Genomic DNA, 25385 nt, shown 5'->3' with positions numbered 1-25385 from the left:
AGGGGCAGCAACAAAACCTCCATGCTGGAGCTCAAGAGGGTGGACTTCAGATTACTTAAAAGAACTAACTCAGAAGGTACATTGGGTAACAGTCCTTAAAAACAAAGAGGTCCAGGAGGGCTGTACCTACTTTCAGAAAGAAACCTTGAAGGCCCAGGAACAGGCTGTGCCAATGTGCCAGAAGATGAGCCGCTGGGGCAGACAGCCAGCCTGGATGGGCAATGAGCTTCTGAGCAAATTTAGGGAAAAACAGAGTGTCTATCATCTTTGGAAGGAAGGTGAGGTAAACCAAAGAATGTTTAAGGATGTTGCTAGGTCATGTAGGAAAAAAATTAGAGAGGCAAAAGTCCATTTAAAGCTTAGACTGGCCACTGCTGTGAAGGACAAGAGAAAATCCTTCTACAAATATATTAAAGGCAAAAAGAGGGGCAAGGACAACCTCCACTCCTTAGTGTGGACTGGAAAGAGACTTGAATGACCAAGAAAGTCTATTCTACTCATACATGCTGACATTCTTACAATTGCAAGTCTTAGAAACAGGTTTCCAGGCTGAATGTTTATAACCAAAAGGATAACATTCTTTCAGTGCATATTTTCATTTTTATCTCACACTAAGCTCCTTCCAGAGGTATTCCAACAGCAAAACTTTCAATGTATTGGGAAGTTTTAAGATGTGGCTTCTTTAAAGTGCATCCATTTTCCCCAAATGAAGAATCTGAATCTCCGACTGAGTTCTTCACAGAACCTGGTGCCAAACCTTTAGGCCAAATACATTCCATGCATTTTAAATGAAGTCTTCCTGGAATGGCCCTAAACTTTCATAAACTGCAGCCCAGAGACCTGAAGCATGTGTTTTGCCTGACAGAGTGTCAGGTCTTTTTTTCTCATCTTTCACTATTACTGACATACCTCTCATGCAATTTCTGTTATCAGGAGAAAGCATCCATCCTGAAGGACAAGCACAGGAATAAAAAAGTGGTCCAGATGAAGAAAGCAAGCAGAGGTGGCTGCAGGGAGATGATGCACAAGAATTTATACCTAAAAAAATATTTAAAAAAAAAAGAAAAATTAGCAACTGTAACTCCATGAGTGATGGGAAAGAATGCTCAATCCTACTGCTACTGGTAATATCAACCCAGCACTAAATCAGTTTTGCTAGTGGAAGCTATACAATACACTTGTAACAGCATATGAATTTTTGTGTAAAATCGATACCATTATCACAGGAATCTTTCAACTCTTCTGCATCATAAAACATCTTTAAATTCCTTTTCAAACTTTCCTTAACTGCACCAGGATGCCTGCAGGATTTGCAGTCTTCGTTCATTATAATTCTTCTGGGTAGGGGGTTAAATTATTTACTGAATCTTCTCGGAGAAAATTGGAGGTAAAATAGTTGCCTATATCTCATTCAAAGGTGGTGGGAATTCAATGAATAATTTCTTGGATCACTTTGAACCTGTCAGTCTAAACTTGTGAAATGCAAAAAAAGACAGGAAATAAGGTCTCTACTCTGACTGCTATGATTGCTGTTTAACCAATTAGATCCCTTCCACAAATAGGGTGCTAAAGAGAATGTTTCAGGATGAGTCCTCTTCATAAAACACAAAAATCAGATTTTGAGCATATCTTTAGCCATTGCAGTAGGCTTTACTTTAAGAAGCTTGGAATTTCCAGGAAATGATGTAACTATTCCTAATACAAAAACTAACAAGAATTGCAAGCACATTAACAAAATTACTATAAAACAAGAGCATAAACTCAAAACACAAACTGTAGGAAAATTATTCTTCTCATCAGTGTAACAAATCCAAACTGTAGTTTGTGCAAGAGCTAATGATTTAAAAAAAATTTAAAAATCACCAAAACAAACAGTGAATGACTGTTTAATATAGTATCTGGAATTCCAGTTAGCAAGTAATTTCTTCATTTGGAAACTTCCTATTTTGCAAGTGATTTATTCCTTTCTGCTCTGTCTGGACACATAAAGTACAACAGAACATTTCTAAATGAAAAGTCATAAAAGGTACTAATTTAATAAAACTAAGAAAAATAAACTGCTTTCTCCACTAGTGGTAGAAATATTTTAAACCTTAGGTTGCAAAATAGATCTTCTTACACCACAACTATGATGTCTGAACAATTTGCAGTGAGCATTAAGTAGCTCTGAACATCGTAACATGACTGAGGAAGGTTTTATTCCAAAACAAATACAGCACTGAAATTACTAGCTCCTTACTCAGATGCAAGTCTCTACTCTTCCCAGTATGAAGCTTTGTGAGAAAAATCAAAATTTAAGTAATTTTAATATTTATTAATCAGAAACACTCCATACACAAGAAATATAGAAGAAAAATATATGGGCTTATAACTATTCTTTTTTTCACAGTCTTTCAGCTGCAAAAGATCATCACTATGATTTCAGAGGAAAACTTGAATGCAATGAAAGGAAATAATAATAACAATAATAATGTCATTGTATAAAATAATGCAACAGTGCATTCAGAGAAGGTGGACAACAGTAATCTTTTCTGAAAGAATGATACTAGTAACATACCTTGCATGTTAACTGAGTCTGGTGTGCCACAGAGACAAATTTCAAAAATTAAAATGTTTTCAAAAACACTCCACCTTTCTTACAAAAGCATTCAAAACAAAGTACCCCTATTAATTTGGGGGGCAAGTCATTATGCTTACATGCCGCCTAGGTTACTTTCCCCAAACATCACATTGGACAGGCTAGTTCAGCAGGATGTACAGACTGAAATGACCTTCAGTTGCAAGTCAATAGTATGAATTATCTGCTTGGTTTAATCCAGTTCATTTGCTAACAAGACTGATTTCAGGAGTCCCTGTGCTCAACATCACTGCATGGCTTATTTCCATAACTATCAAGCTTGTTTTGCTGAACTTACCACTAGGTTGCCTTACAGGATGGACTGCCACAAGCCCCAAAGGCTGGTGAATGTTATAAATCATAACTGTTTGGTTCCCTCCATGCCATTTGTTGGCCCGAATTACTCGATTAGTATAGCGGTCACTCCAGTACACAAAATCCTCAAAGACAGTTAGAGCATGTGGATGCTGCAATATCTAAAATGCAAGGATATTTACCACTTTAGTTCTGACAATATGTATATGTAAACCTTGCAATGAAGTAACAGAGCTAGACAAAATTTAAAACAATAAGAAAAAAAAATACAAAATATCCTCTACCACCAGAAAACAAGACATTAATTAGGGGGGAAATAAACATATTTTTTTTTAATGAAAATGCTAAATAGACCCTGGGAAATGTACAGCACAAAGAAGTAACCCTAACCGTAGTCAGAACACAGGGAATCAATGGATAAAGACCCAGTTGTAGATTTTCAAGGGCACAAGTTATGGAACTGCCATGACTGTATCTCTGATAAGCTCTCCAATAATTTACTGTAGGGTCAAAGAAGGTGGCTTATCTAAATTTAAAAAAAAACTAGGAGTCAGGCAAAAAAGATTGCACCAGCTCTTATTTCAAAAGTATTGACTCTCTAAAGCCCCAAAGTTTCACTCTTGAAAACATACATGTGGTTATTTATACCAGTTTATGCATATCAGCTGAATTATCGTGCTGGTAGCGGGATGGTGCTACAGCAGCACTTCACTGGGAAGCAGACTATAAAAGGCATGGGTCTTTATGAACTGCACTGCACAAAGTGAGTCCTGGCAGCACAAACCCTTCACTGCTCCCAAGAATAGTAGCAATCACCACTCACAGAAGGTGACCAGGGAAAGTTCTCCCCATTTTTGTGTACTATATATGCCTACACCAAATGCAGCTAGTAGCAGCAGTGTAAGATGTCATATTTCGACTTCATAAATGCAGACAGGTTCTGTTGAAGATCTCTTGAGAGACAGTGAAGGGAATATGCAATTCTTTTCCCAGCTGTAACAAGCAGCTAAAATCCTTCATATCTGCTTCATCCAAGTATTTTGAAGAAAAATACATCCAAGCCTATGACAACAAAAATACATTTTTACATGCTATCAGCAAGGACATGGGAAAACAATGTTTGCTTATTAATGTCTTACCAAATCACTTGCAACCACCTGTCGCCTGTTGTTCCCATTGTAATCACAAAAGTCAATATAATCAAGATAAGCATCAGCAAAATATAGAAGCTTGTTTGGGTAATCAATGGTGAGTCCATTGGGCCAGTAGATTTTGCTGTTAATAATCACTCTTCGCATTTTGCCATCCATGCTGGCTTTTTCAATTCGAGGGTTTTGGCCCCAGTCAGTCCAGAACATTACATGAGCACTGAAAAAAGTAAACTGTGGTTACCAATCTGAAAAAAAAAACCACCAAATTCTAGCTGTCTATTGAGAAATGTTGCATGAAAACTCATTCGCTAATTCCTACTGCAAAAATTCTTTTAATACTGCTGCTGGTTTTATTTGCCAATAATAACAGCATGTAGAAGCTACTGTCATCACTAGTTTTCAACATTGATTATAATCTGACTCTCCAGTTGTTAAATAAGAATTTTATATGTTTACACTCTCATGTGCATTTGTTATGTTAGAAGTGGTATAACTGAAGATTCCCACCTGTCTGGCAGCAAATAGGGTTCCGTGCAGTGAAGAGCTCAAAAAGCAGTAGAAGTTTGTACAGAAACAGTTCAAATCATAATGTGGTTGATAACATTAATATGATATAGATAATTATCTTAGACTTGAGGCTATCAAGGAACTTGTTCATTGCCAGATAGGCATACCACATTACATTTCATGTAAGTTTCTGGTATATCACCAACTGATAATGATACATATGGATTTTTAATTCATACTTCTTAACTAGGAAGCAAATGTAGGAAAATTTGTTTTACAGGGAAAACAAAACCAAACCAATCTTGTTACTGTGAAACAGGGCAACAGACTACAAATAAACATCTTATGACCTTAAATATTAAATCAACTCTTCAAGCATACAATTTTTAGACATTTTCTTTTCTCTTGCACTTGTCCTTTACAATTACAGTACAATTTGGGCATATCTCAATGACATTACATCATAAAATACACATCTTTTAAAAACAAAGCATTAAAAAAATAATAAATCTTACTCAATTCTGGGATCTAACACTAGTCCCCTTGGGTTTGTTATATTTTCACTAATGAGCACAGTCCTGTGGCTCCCATCCATTTTAGAGACTTCAATTGTTTCCAGAACAAAGTCTGTCCAGTAAAGATTGCGACCTACCCAATCCACCGCTATACTTTCAGTGACAGTGACACCACTGTCAAACACCTGTTGAACAGCAAAAAAAGAGAGAGAGAACAAACTAGTTGATATTAAATTTTTACCCTTTCTATTCGTATAGCTATGAAAAATGAGGAATTAAATCTCCACCATTTTCTAAGTCTCCCATGGAGAATGAGTCACAAAGCCTATGACCAAACACTCTACTAACTTCAGTGCATCTATTGAAAAAGTTGGCATCTAATACTGGTAAAATCAACTTATAGTCTGATGTTAACAAAGGACTTCTTGATAGCATTCAGTTTTCTTTTTCAAAAAGCTATATGAAATGTTGGCTTCATATGCATAAATTGGTTTCACTTTGTCTATATTATTTCTCTTTTTACTTTGTTTGTTAACTGGAGATAGTGTCATTTTCTCTCTGCAATGAAGAGACAAGAATCATTCATCAAAACTTACTATTTTTCGGTCAGTCCCATTTTGATAAGCACTCCAAATTTTATCCTGTGTTGTATCAGACCAAAAGATACGATCTGTGACTGAATCAAAATCAATAGCTACAATATTCATCCCATCTCGAACCAGAGAATAAATACTGTGTGACTGAGAGGTGATATTGTCCACAACAATTTGGTTACGGCTTGCCACCAGCAAAAGAAGATTCCCAGACTCTGTTGAAGAAATTAAATAAAAAATCCCAATAAGCTATTCAACACTGATTCTGTAATAAAAATAAACACTGAGCAATTTGACATAGCTTCGTAAAATCAAAGCTATTCTATCTAGGTATACATATTGCAAGGACAAATTCAAATCAAGTCTCAAATCAAGGTATTTTATCATATCTAGTCTATCCATCCTGATCTTGTATCTACATCAGACATTCTCCATCCTCTCTCCATCATTTATACTTTCTACTAGACCACCTTTCCAAGTGTTGTATCTAGACCTCAAGTCTTCTTCCCCACTGTCCAGTCAGTTTGCTGCTGACTTTCAGTCCTCATTTCTCTATAAACCACTCTCAGCAATCAGTACTAATTCAAACCCCAAAGTTCTAAGTACCATCAGATATCCTACTGAGCCTAGCTCTTCCTCCTTTTTAGCTAGTCTGCACTTTCCCCCCTTTTAGATTACATAAGGACTGGGGAGGAGAATAAACAGATTACAGAAAAGCCATAGGCTGCTGTTAGATTGCTATGCAGCAGCTTACACTGAAAAACAGATGAAGATCAACTGAAGAGCAGCAACCATAAAGATAGCAATCTATGATAAACTCCCTGTTAGTAAGGGTCAACCTTAATCTGCAAGTAAACTGCAAGTCTTCCACAACCTGAGTATATCCCTAAGCCAGGAAACTTGTGGTAACAAATTCCACTATTGCCATGTCTCCTTCTTACTACTACCCAAGAGATACAGAACAACAGACAGGCTGTGTCAGTTTGTTTGCTCTTTAGAAATGAGCAAAGTATGGCATAGGCACAAGGCAAGTCTTGTGAAAGGCAGAGATTGAAATGCTCTGTGAAAACGGAAGGTTATAAACAGCATATTTTAACCTAAGGCTTACAGGTGTGTGGTTAAAAATTACAATGTTCATTTAAATATATTTCAGAAACAATAGTTTCCAATTAACCCTCCACTCAAGATCATCTGCCATGAACAACTTTAAGCAGCTGCTTACATCAGATCTTTTAAAATAGAACAAAATGGCAAAGCTGGACATTTTGCAGACACTGTTGAATTTGTTCTTTAGGCTAACATCAATGTTCCTCACCTGCTGCTTTACAAGTCCTCCCATTAGTTTCTAGAACGTATCCCTCATCACAGTAACACCTAAAAGATCCTCTCTCATTGTAACAATGCTGACTACAGAAGCCTGGAGGGTCACATTCATTAATATCTTCACAGGTCTTGGAGTCATTTGCAAGCTGGTATCCAATAGGACAGGTACACTGAGCTCCAAAGGGTCCTTGAATACATTCATGAGTACAGCCAGCATTATTGTCAGAGCAGCTCTCCTGATCTGAAATGGGGTTGGTAAAGAGAAAGGCAAACAGTTAATAAAAGCTGCTTCTGCTAAATCTTATACTTTGCATTTTCACTCCTGGCTGCTAAAACACAACTGAACAATCGTCGGTTATGCAACTCGAGACTGTACTGAGGCCCTTATGCAGAATATAACACACACAATGCACATAAAGGCAGGTAACAACAGAGTATGTATTACTAAATCCCATTAAATTAAGCATATAGAAATTTAGTGTACCACTCCAAACCTAAAACTGTATTAATAAACAATGATTTAAAGTAATTTATAATCATACCTGGCTGGGGTTCATCTGAGAATGTGCAATGATTAAGAAGAAGGAAGAAAGAAGGAAAGAAAGGGAAAAGGTTACATTTAAATCAATTTAAAATCAACATAAATATGAATTCTGGCTACAAGTGAGCTTTTAGATAATTTTCATGATTTTTAAAGTTAGAAATTTAAAAGAAAATATTAAGGGCTGAATCACATGTCATCTGAACTTGAAGCATATCATGCTTTAGTGAATGTGTTCAGAAACACAAAGCTCATTCCCACACCACTATATAAATATCTATATTGAAGACAGTGGCAGTCAAATTTCAATTCAGAGCACAGGACTGGACCTGGCCAACAAATTCATCAGTCATCATTGTAGTCTCACTGCAAGCATATCTCACACAGTAATTTGAGCTCTAATTTCAGTATGCTTACAATTTCTGCTGCACTAATTACAGTATGCCAAATACTCCATTTCTTTCTGAAGCCATAGCATGCAGTAGGCTACAGTAGATGCTTGAACAGTCACTTACTGCACAATGGTGATTCATCAGCTCCATTAGGACAGTCAGCAGAATTATCACATACTTTGCTCAAATTCACACAGATGCTGTGACCTGGACATTGCCACTGCCAGCTGGGGCATCGGAAGGGTTGAGTAGGACAATCTCTCTCATCGCTCATGTCCCTGCAGTCATTATCACCATCACAGATCCATGCTCGATAGACACAGTTGCCGTTATCACAGCGGAAAAGAGAGGGAGAACAGGTTCTGGCAGGACATCTATGATGTTCATCGGAGCCATCTGCACAGTCAAGATGGCCGTCACATTCCCAGTTAGAAGGAATACAATTGCCATCTGATTGACATTGGAATTCATTTTGGTGACACATCCCTGGTGGTCTTGTAGCTAAAACAATGACATTGAACAGATCAGAAGTTGTTTCAGTTTTAGACAGAAGCAAAATCACTATGGTGAGTTCATCTCTTGCATAACTACTGTGTTGTTTTTAGATCAAGACAGAATCAGTCAACATTTCAGAATCTGACCAATTTAACTCCTACTTTATAACATGAAGAATGCAACTCAACTATTGTTATATTTTGAGCATGTACATATTGAAATCTATGAATATGCCAAAGGCAATACAAAATTACTTACTGAAACTAGTTCTCACTGCCCTGTGTTGCAACATTTTAACTAACTCAAATTACTGAAGGAAAAGTTTCAATCTAACTCTCATAGATACAAAGTTTTCAGTTTTCTAAATGAATAGACTCCTTCATTTTACTTTTAAACCCTGAGACCAAGAAGCTACGTAAAACCAAAACACTAAAGCAAAAAGGAATGCAGACTCCTTGCCAGAAAAATCTACTCTTGAACTTCTACTGTGTTTTAAATTTCTGCTCAGAAAAACAATTCATGAACAAGTTTCCCCAAAACAAATCTTTAAGTTTTAAGGGCAGAGGTGCAAATTATTTGATATCACAGCTAAAGGAATTTTTCTGAAGCATCATCTAATAAATGAAGCTTTTCTTTCAGCTCTAAGATACTCACGGCAGTCAGTCTCATCTGAGTGATCATTACAGTCAAAAACACCATCACACTGGTAATAACTGCTGATACACTGGTCTCCACTTAGACATTTAAACTCCGTGGCACTGCAGTTATATACTACAAAATAAATGGAGAAAAAATGTTGATTTCATTTATTTATTTTACACTGCATAAATCTACATTTTTTTCTACAAGTGCCTAAGTTAGATATCACAGGAGGAGACCACGTTGCACTGAAAACCATGATTTCCCTGGGATATGGAAAATGCAGTGACCTTGGAATCTACAGAAAACAGAGGAAACTGATTTAAGCCTACTGAAACCAGCCTAGAGATCAAAGGGCTTACTAAAATGCTAAAACAAGCATCACAAGCAGGAGCGATTTACAGATAGGTTTATTATACATTCTTCTATCTTGGGGCTGGTAATAAGAGGTCACCAAAGACTCCTCAGGGGGCAAGAGTGAGGAAACCATAAAGAAAGGCTCAACAAACAAAGTTACACTTACTGCAATCATGCTCATCAGCACCATCTACACAGTCTTTGTCTCCATCACAGACATAAAATGGGTCAATACAGCGGTGGTCCGGACACTGAAATTGCCTGGGTTCACAAGTACCTGTGAAAGCTATTAAGAATAACAAAAAACACAGAAGTGTTTCTTTTCTGTCTTTTGAAATCAGCATAATACTGAGACAGTAGAAAGAAAGACACTATCATTAACTTGCAGCAGGTATGGGAGCAACTAGAAATCATATAAATTATAAGGACTGATACATTAATATAATGTAATTGTTTATTCATATGTAGGCTTGGAATCATGCAAAACAAACAGAAGATTTCACTCAGTGGTAAATAACACTAAAGAGAGTATATTAAAAACCCTACTGTCTTACTTCTGGTAAAAACTTCCAGAACAGATCAGCTGACTACACCATTAGGCATTACAGACATCACCCACTAAATACTTTGTCTTCTTTTTGCTGTAAATTCCAGTGGATGCCATTATGCAGCACCATAACTATCACAGTTATTTTTATGTTTTTAAATTATTTTCTTACATTCTACTTGGCTCTGTTAGTTTAAATTAGATTAGTTTTCCACATCTCATGGACCAAAAGTATTAGTCTAACTTATTAGTTCTTTCTTCTAGTTTCATTTATCATCATTACGCCAACAGACATATCTATGTAGACATACAGAGTTGTTTAAAAAACAAGAGATAGTTTTGATACTCACTGCAGTTTTTTTCATCTGACCCATCACCACAGTCATTATCAGTATCACATAGCCAGATCCTAGGAATACATCTTCTATTATCACAAGTGAACTGGTTCACAGAGCATGAAGAGGGTCCTTGTGTAGGACAACGCAACTCATCACTGCCATCAAAACAGTCATTATGTTTATCACAGCGCCAGAGAGCTGGAATACACTGTCCACTGGCACAGGTAAAAGCTGATGAAGAACATGTATTGTCTAAATAAAAAAAAATAAAAATGAAAAAAACAAGCAGGAGATACTTTCAGAAAGATTTCTAAAACTTGTCTTCCTTGCCAGAGAATTCAGTACATGTACCACACTTACAGAATGTCTAAAATAATCACCAAATTCTAAAATGCAGGTTGCTTAAAATGAAAATGTCTGTCATGCCAACATACTGCAGAACTGAACAAATACTTACAATCTTTTAACAACTGCAATAATCAATAAAAATCTGAACTGTTAAGTACTTGTAAACAATCTATAGAACAAGATAAATAACTCCTTCAAGTCGCCATATGCTTTATACTTTCCTTTTCCCCAAAAGACATTCTAGTTATTCTACATAGTCCACTAATAAGACCTTAGTCATATGAGTTAGTCCTATGCATTAAGAAGCACATTTTAACAGTATTATTTTCTTGTTTAGTGATTTAAAAGAAAGAATTAACTCTATAGAAAGAAGCACCAAATAATTTCCAAAGTAACTAATCTCCCAGGATTTAGCCTCAGGTGCAACCCTTAAAAACTTGAAGATTATTTGAATAATATCAGACTAACCCATCAAATATTATGAACTGCAAATAACAAATAATAAATGTAAATTATAGAGATTACTTACTTAAAGAACCACAGTTTTGTTCATCACTGTTATCATGGCAATCATCAACACCATCACACTGATAGTACAGAGGTACACATCTTCCATTACCACAAGAAAATGAGTAGGAGCCACACTGTAAGGTGGGAGGCTCATTGGATGGGTCTTCAACACATATCTGCTGATTTGAAGCCAGCTTCATACCATAAGGACAACCACAAACTCTCTGAAAATTTGGTACTGGGAAGCAGAAATGGCTGCAGTCTCCATTTGGATTTGTTCCTCTATTACAGTAGTTAGAACCTTAAAAAGTGATAGAGACCAATATCTGAAAACAGCTTGGGAACTATTAAAAAGTGCATAGTGAAAGAATACTTTTGGGAAAAAGAGGGGGAAAATAAGTTGCTTTAGCAAATCCTAGTTTTGCATACAGTGCAAGACAAGATCAAGTTCACTGAAGAGCACAGTCAGTCACACACTCCACATACTCTTCACTGACAAATGTTTATGGAAGCCAAGAACATACTACTAAAATTCATCTACTTTTCTTGCAATTTTCAACAACTGTCTGGAAACAAGTATACTACAACAATCGAGAACTGTTGTCTGAGCAAGGGTGGGAGAACTGATCCAATCTTTGGACCCCACATAGGTGGTGAGCACACAGTTTAACCATATATTTAATAAGTGCATTGAATATTTTACTAAATTAAACCAACAATCTCATATTATAGTTAGATCACAGAATTGCTTAGAACTCAGCCGTGAAAAGAGACTCCTGCACAATAATTACTTTAAGAACTGTACTTTAGATTTACACAAGTCCTCAAAATAAATACATCCATTTAACTAAAATTTCAACCAGAAAAAGGTAAATACAAGGTTGTAATTAGTGATACAATTACACAAAATACACAAAAATTGAATCATAACTTCATTTTACAAGGTTATTAAATGAAGCAACAGAATTGGTGGAGGAAAAGTACGTGCAGTCACAAACCAGTGAAATACATAACACACGATCACAAATGCCTGTGCTGCCTCCCCTGCATGTCAGTTATCATTCAGGTAATTTCTAAAATTGAGAGTGGAAATCTGATATTTTGTCTCTTGTTTCCCATTTCATGTCTTTCGTCTGTACAACAGAAGAGCTCACCTATTTGGGAGTGAGCATCGTATGCTTTAACGTGCATAATGTTACTGATGCCTCTTCTAATAATAGTCATTTCTCCTCCATCAGACTTCCTCACACGAACTATTGCACCAAGTCTCCAATCAGTGAAATAGGCATAACCTGTTTTGAAAGACATTTAACATGTAACCATTACAGAGCAATAAGACATAAAAGATCAAGTATCATGAGAAAAAAAAAAAATAAAGAGAAAAAAAAAGTAATTTCTTTTTCAAGTAATTTCAATATTTTTTTGTAAATGCTTCCTGAAAAAGACGGAAATACTTTTATCACCAATACAGTCAAAGTCAGTCCTTCAGGCAATTGACTTTCAAGGCAATTTTAAAAGTCATTCATCAAGACAACATTCCAGAAAAATATTTTTGGTGACATTTTTAGCCAAAATAACAGAGGTTAGATGCTGACATCTTTCTTCACAACAGAAATCCAGTGATAAATTCTATACAAAATTAATAAAATCTGAAACTGAGGATCACCTCTAGGAGGCGATTTACCCTGTCTGGCCATCAGGAGTAGCCCACTGAAGAGGCCTTAGTGCAGCGCATCTGCCTTGTTGCACTAAAAGTTACCTGATCTGTCTCAAATAATTTAAACACAAATACACACAAAACCAGTTCTAAAAATCAACAAGAAGTACTAAATTACTTTTAACAGAAATTTTCAACGTGGCTTTTTATAGGAAAATGCAGATATTACAAAGGCCATGTTATTTTAGCTCACATATTTACAGATCATCAAAAGCAAAAAAAAACCACAAACAAACAAATAAAAAAAAACCCACAACACACTATGATAACAATAGATAATATTTTCTAATACCAGGCTTACCTCCAAAAATAGTAAGGCCAAATGGGTGAGTCATCTGAGTAATGCGTTCAAGAGTCCGTCTGTCCAGCCCATCAAAGGTGCTGTGCTCAATTTTATCAAAAAAGGCATCCACCCAATACAGCCTTAGAGAACTAGAAATAATGAAAATGTTTCTTCAAATTACATATACAAGGTCTTCAATACAAACATGCCAGTGTGTGCAGCCTGACACAATTTCTTTATTTTTAATCCTTAACAGTTTAAAGGGAAAAACACACTTGCTCAAAAAGCTTCTCTGTCTTCTGTGTTTTCCTTACCTCCAGTCAATGGCTAGGCCATTAGGCCAGCCTAGCGTTGTATTCACAATTGGCAAGGCATGGGATCCATCACTCCAAGCCCTCATGATTTTTGCAGGACGGAACCAATCTGTCCAGAATATATATCTGAAAGGACATATATCAGAAGACACACAAAGTTAATGGTATCATGTAATTAAACAGAGCAAACATCTGAACAGCTTTTACACTCTTCTTTGTATCGCACCTTCATGTACATTAAAAAAATACCATTTTATGTTGACCTCTCCCCTTCCTTAACTGGTAGTGGTACCAATGGTTAAGGTTTTCATTTAAGTACTGACAAGGAGTAAAAATCAAGGAAAAAAATGCTTCTTCCAGGTAATACAAACAACTAAGCATGAATATTACAAAGAATTTTCTCCTGATCCTTTTGACTTATGCCTATAGTAAAAAAGCTGAAGCTGCTATTAAATAACAGCAAATAATAAAGATTGGGATACCAAAGGATCCAAGTTCAACACTATTTTTATGAGATTACTTCCAAAATAGTACATTGGGTTATTGAACATGAAAATTCAATATCTGAGAATTAAGAAATTCCGTAGTATGGCAGTAGAAAGATGAACTGTGCTGTGAAAGAAACACTGTTTTGGCATGGCCAAACAATACAGAGTATCGCATTTGAAGTTAAGCATTTCTATCAAAGAAAAGTAGGGCTTCAGGTTTGGGGGGGTGGGAGCTGTACACAAAATCACATATTGTAAGGCCTGCATCAAGCAAAAACAGTAGTATATAATGTTTCAAATTAAGAAATTCAGATAGAAAAAAATAAGAAACCAAGGCTGGCACTCTGGGAACCGAAATATATTAACAATAATTGAAAAAGCTTTATCTTTCAGCTGTGAAAAACAGCTTTCTGATCTGACTGACATAGACAAACCAAAGTTCCTTTGCCTGCTTATCAACACATAGCAGTAAAAGAAGAAAAACAACTGGAGCTTTTAAAAAGAATTCGAGTGTTTCACGTGAAATCTGTATCACCTTGCCCTTTCCTCTGGGTGCGGAATTCTAGGCCAGAATAAAACAAACAAAATAAAGACATGAGAACTGACAAGAGATGGTGTTTTGAAAAAGAACACAAATCCAGAGAGCCAGAATGAGATGTAAATCTAATCTCAACAATTCTGCTTAAAGCATTAATTTGTTTGTATAGTTTCAAGTGAAAATCAAAGCTAAACTTACCCAACAACAGGATGAACCACTATTGATCGAGGATTATTTAAATTCTGAACAATAGCTCTCCTAGATTTATCTGCCAGTCTCATCACACTAATGCTCCTGTATCGAGGGTCTGTCCAGTACAGATTCTTTGAGATCCAGTCAAAGGCCAAATCTTCAACACTTTCCACTCTATTAGCTGTAAGGATTTCTCTTCCTAGAATTTGTATCACATATAATGGTTGTAAATGTTTAGGAACAGAGAAAATGTCATGAATACAGTATTCTGTTCACAAAAATAGTGGTTTCCCTTGGTAAAAGTACTGCCTTTGTGCTATTTTATACTAAGACTAGTAACTAAGGGGGTGGGGGTGTATTTTGCACCAGGCAAAGGAGGTGTATGTTCAGGAGCACAAAACCAAAAGAGGATAAATAAAAACTAGCCAAAGACAAAAGCAAATCTGTTACTAAGTTCACATTGAGAGGGGTTTTGCAATTGGAGGTCAGTAAGGTCAGTGCAATAAGGACATATTGTTCAACAGACAGACCTCACCAACATTTTGCATAATAATAGTCAGCTGCAGTCTACCCAAGGCAGCAAGCAAGCTCAGAATACTATACACTGACTTATGCATATTCCATCATTGCTATAAATTGGAGGGAAACATTCTTCACTATCACAAATGGGAATTCCAAAAAATCTCACACCCATAATGTTTAATGTATTACAGCATCATAACAAACATCCTGCTCTCCAGACAGGGACATTAAAAAGCAAAACTCAATTTCATGCTACCAAAAAGCATTAAGCAGACTGGTGATGATGAACACTGGTTCTGAGAAGTGCCAAAAACATTCAGCATATTTGTCAAAGAATAGGAAATTTCAATGAGCTTAATATCAGTTGAAGGAACACTTTTAACAACTATTTTCCAGATTACTCAGGTGAAACTGAGATTTATCTGTATATCTCACAATGTGACTTGGGTTTTTTGTTGTTTGGGGTTTTTTTGTTTGGTTGGGAGTTTTTGCTTATTTTTAGAAATATACATTATACTCTTACCACAATTATTCTGTAGTTTCTAAGAATGATTCTCACCTGAACCATCGATTTTCTGCTTATAGATTGTGTCTCTACTTGTGTCTGAAAAAAAAATGGTGTCATCTTGAGCATAGAAGTCAATTCCAACAAAGTATGATGGGCTCCCTGTCACAGGTATGATCACATCTTCCTGGGTGGAGAGATTGAATGGGATTCCCCGCACTGCCAGCTGGGATGAAAACAGCAAGAACTGCTGCACAGCTGAAAAAGAAAAGATCAGACAGTCCTCACATATTTACCAGGCAAAATAATTGTGCGTTAGCTAACTGTAAAACTTGATTTTTAATTGGCAACACTAACAGCCTGGAAATGTAATTTAAAAAAAAACACAAAACCCAAAACAAACTCCCCAAACAAACAAACAAAAAACCCCCAACTCAGAATATTAAGTTATATGGTCAAATATTCTTCTTGCATTACTACTGTGGTCCTAGTCCACCTTTACAGAAAACAGAAGTAGAAATCATCTTCTGTGCTCACCTCTTTACAATAATCTATACAAAACAAACAAACAAACAATCCCCCCCCCCAAAAAAAAACAACCAACCCTCAGTCTCTGTGGAACTACCATATAACCAGATCATACCTGAGCTAGCCAGGTAAATGCATGGCCAAACACTAAAGCTACAGACCACAGATCTGTCTTAATTTGCCAGTAGATACACATGGTAAACCTCCCATCAGTGCCAATTCTGCATTCAAACAGGAAGCAGCAGATTGTTGATGGAAACCCACAGTGCTAATGGAATAGTGCAATTTCTAACTGTAATGCATTTTCTTACCAACACAATGTCGTCCATCTACATGTAGATCAAAGCCCAGTACACATCTACAGCGATAACCCAGTCCATCATTATCTGTTTTGTGGCTGAGAACACAGATCTGTTCACATCCCCCATTGTTACTTCCACAAGGATTTCTCACTATAAAGTAACACAGATAGGATTACAATTTCTTCTATTAACCCAATGACATCATTCTCCTGATTTTTCGGGATATTTTTCAACGTTGACAATAAATCACGTAGACTCTGTGGGAATTACATCATTCAGAAATTACAAGCCAACAGTTCTGCCCTAGAACACACCGAAATCACATCAAAGCTAACCAGCACTCAAGGTATTTCCCTCTGTACAGGGGTATTCAGCGCACAGCACTAAGGCCATATTCTGGGCTATAGTTTTCTGCATATAGGTCTCTTCAGAATTGTACCTCACAGAATTCATTCACACTGGTAGCCTTTTTCAACTGTATTTCAGTGTCGAGGAAAAGAATCCCAAACACCAATACTGTTCATAAGCACAAGTTTGACTCTTTCAAATATCAGTACATTTATAAGCCACTCCCATCTCAAATGTTACATTTTGACTGTTCATTAGATACAAGACCTGGATGAAACCACTACATGACAAAAAACAGTCTAGTTTTACAATACAAATGTACATATTGTAGTTATTAGGGGTTTTTATAGCAAAATAACAGTCTAATGATTTTTACTAATATTTGATAAGATAGTTCCTAAAGCTACCTAATAATCTACTTATTATCTTACCATATGGCTGCCTGGCAGCATGGTAAACTGTCACTCCATAAGGTCTCAGTGAAGACTGGTAGATCACTTGAGGGTTAGATTCTGAAAACTTGTTAGCTTTCACCACTGCCATTTTGGTCCAATCAGTGAAATAAACATTGTGTTCAAATAAAGTGATTCCATATGGATGAGGAATCACTGAGCCTCCATGAGCTATTGTTCTCCTGTTATAAAGATGGTTTTAAAATTATTTATGAAATATCTAGAAAATAACTTTATGAACAGAGGAAAGGATAGAGGATTATTAATTCATTCACTGCCTTTTGCTTCTACATAGAAGCTATCAAAAGTACAAATGAAAAAGACCAAATGGATTGAAGACATGAAGCTAAACATACAAGGTACATAAATATAGGAGACAGAGCAGTGAAAACAGAGCACTCCAAAGAAAAAAAAACAGAATGTGCAAAGACTCAAAACTCAAAAGATTCATAATTACTTGGAGAAAATTACTTGGAGAAAGAGGCCAGAGGAAATCAAAGATATTGGTATCGATATTCAAGAAAACTTGAACGTAAAAAATTAATAGCTGCAACAGACAACGGCCAAAAATAAAATTCTGTGTATTCAGTTAAAAGAAAAAAAAAGAGGAAAAAAAAGGAAACCAAATTAGCTTTCTTTGCCTTTAACTAACTCCCCACACAACACCAAAGAAAACCAAGATATCATGACAATAGTGTTCTACATGAATATGAAATGATGGAGATATTTAAGACCTCATACAATACATAAAAATAGCACTATATTGTTATTGCTCTCATGGATTCAAGAAGGAAGGTCCACAAACTCAGATAAATTCTGCAGCTCTGGTCTAACAGTTCCCCAGGTGATTTATGTTCATGCTGTAGGCATACTAGATGTGACATAAGTGGACTGCAAGATGTATTTTAACATTCTGCCATTTCCTCTTGCTCACTTGCACAACAAGATTTTGGTGTTGCTGTGAGTGGCAAGTTTTTGTCTCCAAAATCCATAGATTTTACTGGAAATCCTCTTGTCTTCCTAAACCTAGCTAAAGAAGCAAAGATACTGTCATAGGTTGACATGTACACCTTTAAAAAAACATAGAGTTGAGACCTCCAGGAGGTCCAGAGCATCCAGCCCAGGGAGTGGACACTGGAAATTATGTTATTTCATCCCATAATGCCCTGCATCTCTAATATAAAACTGGCAGCACTAGCTGCCTCTGCCCCACTTCTCCTGTCCCTGCACCCTTCCTGATGCAGCTCCCTTATCTCCTGTTTTGCTATGGGGGAGGCCTTTTTGGCCTTGAGGCCTGCTAGCGGCCTAGGCCAAGCTAATTTTAAACTGTGCCATTATGGCCTGATTGGGGGGGTTGAGGGGAGCAGTAGCAGGGTAGGCCTGGGATTTTGGCCTTGTTGGAGGGAGGTTTGCAGAAGCTTTGGCCTTAAAAGGTTCTTGGATAACCATGGCCTATGGATTTGTTTGCAATTTATATGCTTTGCTATGATTTGCACTGTAGCATTGTAGTTTATGAATAGAATTTCCATTTAGACTTCCAATAATATTCTGTATTCCTATCCAACCCTGTGTGGAGTTTTTCTTTAACTAGTCTAAGAGTAATTGGAGAGCTTGTCTAGCTCCTTAAACCAAGACAGATACCAGGATTATTTTCACAATTTTGTAAATGAAAAGAATACATGGATCAATAAACCTGTCAAATGAGCAGAGGACACTTTTTCAAATCAATATGTAGGAGGTATGCTGCAGGGGACTGACTTTTTTTTCCTCCTTCTGCTTGAGTAACAGAGACTAACTGCAGATGCAGAGATAAGCAGTCTTCTAAACACTGTACTATAAACCCTATAAAAACTCAAGGACTTAGTACTTGCTTGCTCTGATATAGCTTCCCCAGCATTGTAACAGGGTAAGTGATGACTTAATTTCTGACAGTGAAGATTCATAAAATGTAGGAGCATTTAAGACTCGTTACACAAAGTGGTGCTGTGATGTGGAATATTTCAAATAAATTCATTAGTGAAAAGGATGCAAAGAAGTTATGATGGAAGGCAGTGTATATAATTCAAAAGTAATAAAATGCAAGTGCTGTAGAAATCTATACTGTAATTGTGGACTATAAGAAGGACATTATAAAAAAAGTGCAACAGGGAAGGAAAGTAGAAAAAGAACAAAGAAGGATGGAAGAATTGCAAATTGTCTAGAAGTAGCATGACACCATAGATATCAAGGTGCATCACATTCATTATATTGTAATGTTATCTCATTTTGTTAGACAAATCTTTCTTTGAACTAGATACAAAGTAATAAGGGTATCTGTAACCTCCAAGGAACAATCTCTCTCTTACCTTTGAAGCCCATAATAAGTTACAGTCTCAATGTAATCAAACCGGCTGTCAACCCAGTAAAGCCTCTTTGATACAATATCCAGAGTTATTCCAGCAGGCCAGCCTAATTTTGTTTTTATCAAATCCTGACGGTTAGTGCCATCCATGAAGGCCCTTTCCACTTTAGGATCACCAGAGAGACTATCCCAGTCTGAGAAAAACAAATAACTATAAAGGAAAACACAAACACAACAAAAAAGTCCCATGTTTACTTCAGATTTTACAAGCCTCTGACATTTTACACGGAATTTAAAACTACCACCCTCTCTGGGCAGAGCCAGTTCTTAGCTATAATACTATGAAAACACATTTTTTTGTCTCCTGCCTGAGAAGTAATTTGCATTTTCTTTTCTAGAACTGATCTGGAAAGAAACATGCTTTCACCCACAAGGCCTCAGAAATACTGAGCTTCCTTAGTAAAATACAGACTGCCCTAAATAAACCAGTGATAAATAGATGCATCATGACAGCAGCAGCCACCACTACAAGTTGCATGAAATTCTCCTTCCCATTCTCTGAGGATCCAAGTTTTCATGGCTCATATTTTTTGAAACCTGCTGGGCTGCAAGAGAATAGCTTCCCTGGCCTCACTCCACCACTTCAGGTAGTAGGAGGTCTGTGGATGGTATCATGATAGAAATCTTTCAGGATAACTTCTAATGTTCTGCAGAGCAGCTCCACAATTCCTCTGTTTTCAGAGTTGTTCATGCACATAAAAGCCATAAAACAGATTCCACACACTGGGAATGAAAGCAGTGCACAGCCGCCCCGTTACAATTCAAGGTGTAGAATACATTGGAAGGATGTACATGTTTAATTTTTATTTTTTTTTACCTGATTCCAAAATTACCACCCTAGCCATTTCTAAGTTCTACTCCTTTTGCGTGGGAATAAAGGAGTTTCTGACATTACCTGGCATGTACAACTTACCCAACAGTTGGATCCAGAGCTATTCCTCTAGGATTTCCAAGATTTTCAGCAATAAGAGTCACACGGTTTGTTCCATCCAAGTTAACCATATCTATTCTGTTCACACTGGTCTCAACCACATACAGTTTATTGTTAACCCAGTCCACTGCTAGATTTTCAGGTGTATCAACTGAAACATTTAAAACTTCTTGGAGATCAGAGCCATCAATATTGACAGAAAAAACCTGAAAACGATACAAATATTGTTAATGTCCACATGATGTTTTGCTAATCACAAGACACATGGCACTCGCCCTGTATCACCACATTGAGCACAGATGTACAACTGACCACTAGATACAACCAACTTATCCACTGAACTATTCCTTAGCTTAGGGTTAGCTTGCCTGAAACTAGCATTTCTGCTAAAAGGACAAGGTAGCAGACTAAAACAGCCCTGTGCTTTAGCAAGCATGAAAAATTACTGTATTAAAAAAAAAAAAATCTAAAATAATGGTTCCTCTCACTTTACTGGGATCTAGCAAAATTCAGTATTTTTGTTAACTGAAAAGAAATGAACATTCCATAGCAAAGCGCTCATCAGTGCCCAGAAACAAAAGGGGGAGCTCTCACTGCACCAACTACTAAGGGGAAATTGGAGAAAGGGAAAGCTCTCTGTCCTGACATAATGAAGAAAGGTCCTTCATTTAAGAAGGTCTCCCTTAGTTAAAGCTGATTTTAACAGCATCATACTCAAGAAGAAATGGTGTCATTATCTTACAAGAGAGCTCACAACTACATGAAGCAAACAGTACATATACAGTAATCATGCAACTATAATGCTGAGTAATATGAAAAGCTAGGAACTGTTATCCCTTTTTTGGAACAACAGCATGAGATTTGGAATGTGTTTAAGTGAAAATACTGATTACCACGAGTAAATATATGCAAGAAAAATAAGAGCAGAAATAATGATATAATTTTAAATATTCTCTGGGTCCAGGTAATAATAATCAAGCAAACCATTTAACTATCTAGTCTGTTCTTTGGAAACTTTGTCAGTGAAAGAGCTTATGGTAATTAGGTTAGCAAGCAGCACAGTAAATGAAATAAAGTTGACATAGAACACAACCCACAATTTTTTGTTTTAGTTTACATCTTAACCTCTTTAAAACAAAACAAAGACAACCAAAACTAAATCCCTTAGTAATACCTTTATTTTAAGATATCAGATATATCAGGTGGAAACATGCATAATATAAGAAAGTTGTTAATGCCACTGTGGTCCTGTCTCACAAAAGTTCAGGTATGATCCTGACTTAGTTTGGCCACTGTCAATGCAGCTGCAGTAGTGGAATGCTCTACAGTTAAAGTAAAAATGCCAAAACTGTCAATAAGTCATAAATTTGACATACAAATCCTGTCCTGCTTGACAGTCATGCAGAATGGTTTCCAACAGAACCAGTGTGGCACTGTAGAAATAACTGCATTTCACAGTGTAGATTTGGAATAATGACAGTGACACTAAATGGATCCATACATAGTTTCAGCAGGCTATGGATTCTCCTTCAGACTGCATTACAATCAACAGGAAGATGAAGACTGAGGGGTTTCAGCATTTGACCTAGAACTCTTTTTGTTTCAATAAGCTAAACATATAGAAAAAGAACAAGGGCAAAGCCCAATTTTAACAAGGGTCTCCAGACTGCTTTTAAAAATTTCTCTGGTTTACTGTATCGTGAAGCCAAAATACTTCCTCTTAAAAAAAAAAAAGGAACAAAATATTGGCTCATTACACAAAATACCATCAATATTTGTTATCCAAGCTCAGTTTCAGTGCCATTTGAAATATATGAAGAAATCTGATTTTTATCATCTTGGAAGGCATACAGCTTTTACATTTTAAATTATCATGTTTCAAAAAATTACCAAAAAAAATGTTTGGTTTTGAAAGAATGTCTACTATTTCTCTTAATTAGTTTTTTGGACTCCGTCTCAAGTAAAATTAAAGTTGCTCAAGACATTCCCATATAATAGGATTCTTTGTTCAATATGTCACATGTAATAGTATAGCTTGAAAAACGTAGTCATTAACATAAAAGATTTCAAGGAGCTTTTTTGTTAGAAAACAAAAATACAGCCAGCTTCTGCTCTCAAAAATGAAGGCCTATCAACACATTCTGAGTCTTGCAGTTCTCTACTTCCACATACACAAAAAATATACTCTTCTTGAAATTTCTACCCACCTTATCTTGTACTGTATCAGTCCAAAAGACTCTGTGCAGGTAAAAGTGAAAGTCCACTCCAACTGCAACCCCACGATTCTGCGACTGCACCAAAGTACGAAAACTTCTTCCATGGAGATCTCCAATCAGTAAATCACGGCCATTGGAAAAAATAATTGACGCTACGCCAGCTGAAAGCAGGGGTGACAAATACATGAGTACTCTGCAGGCAAGGTATTTTGCAAATGGATGTTGAAATAAATACACACTGGACACAAAGGTTTAAATGGATGCTCAGACTACAATCTGTATAAATGTTTCTGTTTGAGTACTAATCTGCTTTGATTCACCTTTGCTTTCTAGACTTGGAGCAAATCATGCAAGAATATGTTTTTAAAGCCCTACCAGCTAAAACTTTTGCAAAACTCCTATGCATCTAAACTCATAATTTAAACATTAGCTCCTCTAATCAAAGTATAAACTTTCTTAAGTTTATACTGCCTGGCAGGCAGGCCATGTTTCTTTTATTATTTATGTAGTGCTCTATCCTTTCTACTTTCTTCCTTCTCTCATCTCATCAGAAAATCTTTGCTGTGTCATGCAACAGAAAAGAGATTCCAGTAAAGTCTCTGAAGGAGAGCTCACTTTTCACTGTTGAAAGCCTTGATGTAAGACTGACAAGAATATATTTAGTCCAAATCCTATTCACCCTATACATAAAATCCTCCCTAACCAGAGAAATTGATTTAGGGCAGGTATGAAATCCCCCCATTAAGACAGAAAATCAACACTTTTCAAACAACTCACTGATCCAAAAGTCACAGTAATTTGAATGGAAAGCTTCTTGTAAAAGACATAGATTTTTTCTGGGAAAAGAACAATCTTTTCCACTACTAGCATATGCATGTCTTAATGTATTCAAGGATATTTCATTATCTAAAAAAAATCCAGGTGTTTTGAGGACATAATTAGAAAACTGGTAGATGATAACTGCTCTGCAGATTTGGCTGAAGAAAGAAGGAAGTGCAATGGTACTGGACTGTTCATGCTCTTCTAAGAAACAAGACTGCTAATGAGCTAAAGCAGGGACTCCCATCTCATGGAGCTCCTGCAGGCAGGAAGACCTGCCTCACAAAAAAGCCTGTTAGGCTATTACATCTCCTCAAAGAAGGGCTTCCCGGGGCCCTCTTTCAAAGCAGAGCAGAAGCTGAACAGCCAGGAGCAGCTGCCCACTCTTGGTGGGCACTTCACACTCTGTGTAAAGTAAACATTCTTGCACAGTTCAGTTTCTGGGACACCAGAATTCCGGAGGCAAGTAATTGAACTCACCATTGAATAAAATCATCTTCTTGCAAAGCAAAGTCCTAGTAAAACAAGTTTTTCACAGAGTGGGGTCAGGAAACTGCCTCCCACAGGACCCAGAGTATCTATTAAGGAGGACTCTAGCAATGATCTCTGAATACTGCAGAAGTCAGGAATCCTGAGAAAGCAGTGAAGCCTAGAAGATACTTTTTTGAGGAGAAGCAGCCCTGATGAGTCAACTCCACCAGCATACAGGTGCCAGCAGTCTCTTGGCATTTGCTGATGTTCTGAATGCTGTCCTGATCTTAAGTACTTAAGGCCAGAGTCAAGTTAAAATCAAACAGAGATGAATAGCATGGCCATGCAAAGTGCCCCATATCTAACTCTAGCCATCAGGCAGCAAGAAACTTACACTGCTGCACACTAACCTGAAGTGTTGGCCCGACAATGCCGATGATGCTCTAGGAAGTAACCTTCCACACAGTGGCACTGGTGATGTCCCACACGATCTTCACACAGCTGGTCACAGACACCCCACACTTTGCAGTCATCAAAATCTGTCATATGAATAAGGCATATTTATATATAATGCTTTGTATAAAAAAATGTAATTGTATTTGGGAAGCTGCAATTTTGTCCTTTCTGCTTGCTTTGTGTTTGTTTGCAAAACTGGCATGGGAAAAGAGGTTTTGTAGGTTTTTTTCCACAAATGTTTCAGTTTTCTATTTCTGGTTAATAAAACAACTGATGTTTGTTGCTAAGAGACCAACACATGCCCTCCCACCACCACCCCCAATAAAAACCCAACCCACACCTGTTGGGAGAAAAGGAAAACTCACTGTACAGGATGCCATTGTCAACTTTTCACAATACAGAATATCTCTATGCAGTATTCTGCCTGCAACAGAAGCGTACACTTTGCACAGATATAATTGTCTGGATTTAGCCCACGCTAAAGGCTAGACCTACCTTTATGTTTGTGCAGTGCTCAAACTAGTAAGTCTTGCTAAAAGGTACTGTTTGTTAGCTCAGACTTGATAACATGCTAACAGATGTCTGAATTCCAGTTACAATCTGACTGCACCAGAAAGTTACTCTATTTCCAGTTGAGATAAATCACTTCACAGAATCACAGAATATTAGGGGTTGGAAGTGACCTCAAAAGATCATCTAGTCCTACCCCCTGGC

General features: G+C 36.8%; 1 protein-coding gene across 1 annotated transcript in view; it reads right to left on the bottom strand.

The window, feature by feature from the left end:
• The window catches only part of LRP2 (LDL receptor related protein 2), a 122398-nt gene that overhangs the window by 62249 nt on the left and 34764 nt on the right, over window positions 1–25385 (bottom strand). The window contains exons 10-31 of the mRNA XM_054174800.1: window positions 24626–24754; window positions 22917–23086; window positions 20692–20915; window positions 19723–19929; window positions 17357–17559; window positions 16587–16727; window positions 15802–16005; window positions 14727–14919; window positions 13503–13628; window positions 13207–13337; window positions 12343–12480; window positions 11208–11489; window positions 10343–10582; window positions 9612–9731; window positions 9104–9220; window positions 8078–8455; window positions 7014–7262; window positions 5702–5913; window positions 5106–5290; window positions 4072–4300; window positions 2916–3093; window positions 910–1038 (exon numbers count right to left, since the gene is read on the bottom strand). Coding sequence (XP_054030775.1) covers window positions 910–1038; window positions 2916–3093; window positions 4072–4300; window positions 5106–5290; window positions 5702–5913; window positions 7014–7262; window positions 8078–8455; window positions 9104–9220; window positions 9612–9731; window positions 10343–10582; window positions 11208–11489; window positions 12343–12480; window positions 13207–13337; window positions 13503–13628; window positions 14727–14919; window positions 15802–16005; window positions 16587–16727; window positions 17357–17559; window positions 19723–19929; window positions 20692–20915; window positions 22917–23086; window positions 24626–24754 — 4185 coding nt within the window. The remainder of the gene's footprint in view (window positions 1–909; window positions 1039–2915; window positions 3094–4071; window positions 4301–5105; window positions 5291–5701; window positions 5914–7013; window positions 7263–8077; window positions 8456–9103; window positions 9221–9611; window positions 9732–10342; window positions 10583–11207; window positions 11490–12342; window positions 12481–13206; window positions 13338–13502; window positions 13629–14726; window positions 14920–15801; window positions 16006–16586; window positions 16728–17356; window positions 17560–19722; window positions 19930–20691; window positions 20916–22916; window positions 23087–24625; window positions 24755–25385) is intronic.

This window comes from Dryobates pubescens, chromosome 2 (assembly GCF_014839835.1).
Source record: "Dryobates pubescens isolate bDryPub1 chromosome 2, bDryPub1.pri, whole genome shotgun sequence".
Classification (NCBI taxonomy): domain Eukaryota; kingdom Metazoa; phylum Chordata; class Aves; order Piciformes; family Picidae; genus Dryobates; species Dryobates pubescens.
This window is presented reverse-complemented; position numbering and strand designations above follow the sequence as displayed.